This window comes from Electrophorus electricus, chromosome 10 (genome assembly GCF_041902795.1).
Source record: "Electrophorus electricus isolate QZ-2024a chromosome 10, ASM4190279v1, whole genome shotgun sequence".
In the NCBI taxonomy this organism is placed as follows: domain Eukaryota; kingdom Metazoa; phylum Chordata; class Actinopteri; order Gymnotiformes; family Gymnotidae; genus Electrophorus; species Electrophorus electricus.
In genome coordinates, this window is record NC_137506.1 from 31,763,277 (window position 1) to 31,768,276 (window position 5,000).

The 5,000-nt window shown below is 43.6% G+C and overlaps 1 protein-coding gene across 4 annotated transcripts in view; it reads right to left on the reverse strand.

The window, feature by feature from the left end:
- Positions 1–5,000, reverse strand: part of pacrg (PARK2 co-regulated) — an 88,015-nt gene that overhangs the window by 4,851 nt on the left and 78,164 nt on the right. For 2 of the 4 annotated variants that reach the window (XM_081722197.1, XM_035533013.2), the window contains one exon: positions 2,147–3,530. The exons of the other annotated variants lie outside the window; for them this stretch is intronic. In XM_081722197.1, the coding sequence (XP_081578323.1) occupies positions 3,370–3,530 (161 nt within the window). In that variant the 3' untranslated portion in view covers positions 2,147–3,369. Of the gene's footprint in view, positions 1–2,146; positions 3,531–5,000 lie in introns of those variants that run through there. 4 annotated transcript variants of the gene reach the window in all.

Consider the following 5,000-nt stretch of genomic DNA (forward strand, 5'->3'; position numbering starts at 1 on the left):
GAACTGACTAACAGCATGACGTGATCCCGCCTTCTCTCTCTCTCTCTCTCTCTCTCTCTCTCTCTCTCTCTCTCTCTCTCTCTCTCTCTCTCTCTCTCTCTCTCTCTCTCTCTCTCTCTCTCTCTCTCTCTCTCTCTCTCTCTCTCTCTCTCTCTCTCTCTCTCTCTCTCTCTCTCACTCACTCACTAACACACACACACAACTAAAGATGACACTGATACGAAACCATGGATCAGAACCGGGTCAATGTCAGCCAAAAATGCAGGATCGGATATCGGGAGAAAACTTTTTAAGGAAATCGATCCAATACCATCACAAATCCAGACTGCAAATAACACAGCAGCATTCTGAAGATGTGTACCACAGGTCACATGATCACAACCAGGTTACATTTATAGCATTTATCTGGCACTTTTATCCAAAGCAACTTACAATTCTGTATGAACACAGCTTGAGCAATCGAGGGTTAAGGGAACCTTCTGATTACTAGTCCAGTACCTTCACCACTGCGCTACCACTGTCCCTGTTTCATTGGAGCAGGGTCACATGATAACAGCCGAGTTATTCTGAGCAGGTCACGTGATAACAGCCAGGTGATTCTGATATATTCTGAGCACAGTTTAGAGTTTACAGCTGTAGAGTTTACTTCACATTAAGGATTAAAACTCTCACGTTCACCCATGCTCTTGCACACGTGATGACTTGCGTTGCTACTGTTTTGATAATCCAATGCAGAGGAGCAGTTTATCTGTGTTCTAGCCGGAACATTGAAACAAGACAAAATAGCATTTACTCTGTTCACTGCCATGGTTCTGCAACCAGCACTGATCTGTTTATTAATCCCTTCTTTAAAACAAACAAATTATGTCGTTTTCATTTTGCATGTGAAGTAACGGAAATTCAGGGAGTTCTGGGAAAGGAAACAGCAGTACAAATCTGTCCAAACCCGAGCCAGGGAGGAGGGAGAATTGAACTGAACCAGTCAAGCACTCTACCTCTCTAAACTCAGGAGGTTAATTCTCCAAGACGTTAGCATATTCAAACCTCATGAAAATACAGAGAAACGGCTGTTTGCTATTTGCCCGATGAGGTCGAACATGGACTGGAAATCTTGAATAAGAAGCTGGAGAATAAACTAATTTCAGCTAATTCTTTCCAGACACTTTTTGTCTTGCTAGGAAGAATAACCATCTTAAATCTCTCCGGGTTTTAAGCAGAGGCTGTGTGAAGAGACCCACAGTACAGGTAGCCTCTGCTCAGTAGTGTGTGTTTAATGTGTAGCAGGCAGGACGGCAATTTGCAGCTGAAATTCACAAGACCAATTACAAGGTCAATATTAAGTTAATGTGGAATTACGGTTGCATTCAGTAATGAGGACATACAGAATATAGTGTAAATTTTAGGAGGGTGAGCCAGCCTTACTGAGAAGAGAGCTGTGTGTGTGTATGTGTGTGTGTGTGTGTGTGTGTGTGTGTGTGTGTGTGTGTGTGCTGGAGGTGAATCCAGTACAGTTGAGAACCAAGAACGTGATGACCAAGAAAATAAAATAAATAAATATTATCTCATGAAAAGAGACACTGACAGTGTATTAAAATTAAAAGCTTTTGACAGTGTATTAAAATTAAAATTAAAAGAAAGTTTGTTTATTTTTTTACAATTTTATTTATATTTACCTGTGATATCCATGCATGATCAGTAATAACACAATATATAATACAACCCCAAACGAGTGGCTTTGATGAAGACAAAATCAGACCAGATTGGACATTCAAATTCAACACACACACACACACACACACACAAACACAGAGAAGGGTTTAATCACACACACATCACAGAGAAGGGTTTAATCACACACACACACACACACACACACAAACACAGAGAAGGGTTTAATCACACACACACCACAAAGAAGGGTTTAATCACACACACACACAACACAGAGATGTGTGTGTGCGTGATTAAACCCTTCTCTGTGATGTGTGTGTGTGTGTGTGATTAAACCCTTCTCTGTGATGTGTGCGTGTGTGTGATTAAACCCTTCTCTGTGATGTGTGTGTGTGTGTGTGTGTGTGTGTGTGTGTGTGTGAGTGAGATTAAACCCTTCACTGTGCTGTGTGTGTGATTAAACCCTTCTCTGTGATGTGTGTGATTAAACCCTTCTCTGTGCTGTATGTGTGTGTGTGTGTGAGATTAAACCCTTCTCTGTGATGTGTGTGTGTGCGCATGTGATGAAACCCTTCACTGTGCTGTGTGTGTGATTAAACCCTTCTCTGTGTTGTGTGTGTGTGAGAGATTAAACTCTTCTCTGTGATGTGTGTGTGTGAGTGAGATTAAACCCTTCTCTCTGCTGTGTGTATGTGTGTGTGTGATTAAACCTTTCTCTGTGTTGTGTGTGTATGTGTGTGATTAAACCCTTCTCTGTGATGTGTGTGTGTGTGTGTGAGAGAGATTAAACCCTTCTCTGTGCTGTGTGTGTGATTAAACCCTTCTCTGTGATGTGTGTGATTAAACCCTTCTCTGTGCTGTATGTGTGTGTGTGTGTGAGATTAAACCCTTCTCTGTGATGTGTGTGTGTGCGCATGTGATGAAACCCTTCTCTGTGCTGTGTGTGTGTGTTATTAAACCCTTCTCTGTGATGTGTGTGTGTGTCTGATTAAACCCTTCTCTGTGATGTGTGTATGTGTGTGTGTGTGTGTGATTAAACCCTTCTCTGTGCTGTATGTGTGTGTGTGTGTGAGATTAAACCCTTCTCTGTGATGTGTGTGTGTGTGTGATTAAACCCTTCTCTGTGATGTGTGTGTGTGTGTGTGTGTGTGATTAAACCCTTCTCTGTGATGTGTGTGTGTGTGTGATTAAACCCTTCTCTGTGATGTGTGTGTGTGTGTGTGTGTGTGTGTGTGTGTGTGATTAAACCCTTCTCTGTGATGTGTGTGTGTGTGTGTGTGTGATTAAACCCTTCTCTGTGATGTGTGTGTGTGTGTGTGTGTGTGTGTGTTATTAAACCCTTCTCTGTGATGTGTGTGTGTGTGTGTGTCTGATTAAACCCTTCTCTGTGATGTGTGTATGTGTGTGTGTGTGTGATTAAACCCTTCTCTGTGATGTGTGTGTGTGTGTGTGTGTGTGTGTGTGATTAAACCCTTCTCTGAGGGTTTACACACAGAGTACTCCAGGGTCTTCTCTCTCAGAGAACACGAAAGCTCACAGAACACAAACATGTGAAAATAACCAACAGCTACTTTAATACAGTCATGTATGTGCTCTACAAGGCTCAGGTGAAGCAGTAGTGTGTGCGTGTGTGTGTGTGTGTGTGTGTGTGTGTGTGTGTGTGTGTGTGAGTGTATGTGTCAGGGGTTCATCTCCACTTCAGTTGAGCAGACAGGACTCGTAGGTGGGCACCATGTATTTGATGTTGATGAAGGCGTCTTCCCCCCCGTAGCGTTCACACACCTCCAGCGTCTCCTGGATCAGGTCCCCCACGTTCTCCCGCTTCTGCTGGCTATAGTCGATACCATCCCCGGAGTTGACTGCAATACGCACACATGCACTCACTCAGGTTAAACACTCACGATGTGCAGCACACACAGGAGTAAAGCCACTGATGTGTGTTTGTGTATGTAAGACACAGAACTGAATATGTGGGAGAGAAGGGAATCCTGGGACCAAAGACTGTTCAGCCAATCACAGTGCAGTCTCTCTGCCCTCTCAGTATGAGCAAGTACACACACACACACACACACACACACACACACACACACACACACACACACGCACACAAGCTCTTGTTTAACATGCTGTTTTGTATTACATATTTCAAATTGGTGTAGGAATAATCTTATGAGTGTTCTGTTTTATTATTCTGCTGTGGTGCGTCTTCCTCTTCATGGTTATTAAATCTCGCCCGTGTCTGAATCGTGGTCATGGACGCACCTGTGTGCCTGCATTCATACTCACCATGTTACCTGGGACGACCCTCAACACTAGCTTATTTCCTACAAGTGCCATTTAAATACATTAACAAGGGCCATACACACGCTCCACATTACCTCCAATATGACTTATATTACATCTCACACACAAACCTGCATGCGTTCACACACACACACACACACACACACACACACACACACACACACACACACACACACACACACACACACACACACAAGCACAGGGAATAAAAATGACTTCAGTAGAGACTCTCTCCCCTTACTCACAAGCCCAATTAGGCCTGTAGAGCAGAAACAAAATCCTCTCTGTTTCTCTCTCTGTTTCTCTCTCTCTGTTTCTCTCTCTGTTTCTCTCTCTGTTTCTCTCTCTCTGTTTCTCTCTCTCTGTTTCTCTCTCTGTTTCTCTCTCTCTGTTTCTCTCTCTGTTTCTCTCTCTCTCTGTTTCTCTCTCTGTTTCTCTCTCTTTCTCTCTCTCTCTGTTTCTCTCTGTTTCTCTCTCTCTGTTTCTCTCTCTCTGTTTCTCTCTGTTTCTCTGTTTCTCTCTCTCTGTTTCTGTTTCTCTCTCTCTCTCTGTTTCTCTCTCTCTGTTTCTCTGTTTCTCTCTGTTTCTCTGTTTCGCTCTCTCTCTCTGTTTCTCTCTCTCTGTTTCTCTCTCTGTTTCTCTCTGTTTCTCTGTTTCTCTCTCTCTCTGTTTCTCTCTCTCTGTTTCTCTCTCTCTGTTTCTCTCTCTCTGTTCTTCCTGCCTCATGCTCTGTGTTTTTCCTCACACGTTGCGCTCATTAGCTGATTGTCTTGTCCATGCGGCACCACCACCGTGTCACGTACTGGCAGCTCAGTGGAGCTTCTCTGATGGATGGACACCCATGTCCTCATCTCACTCACGTTCTCACTCACGTTCTCACTCACGTTCTCCAGGACTTGAGTTGGAGCTGCAGAGTTGTAACTGTACGTTCTACTTGTTGCCCTTAACAGGTCTGAGATGTTTTAATCAGAATACAGAATGCACACACACACACACACACACACGCACGCACACACACGCACGCA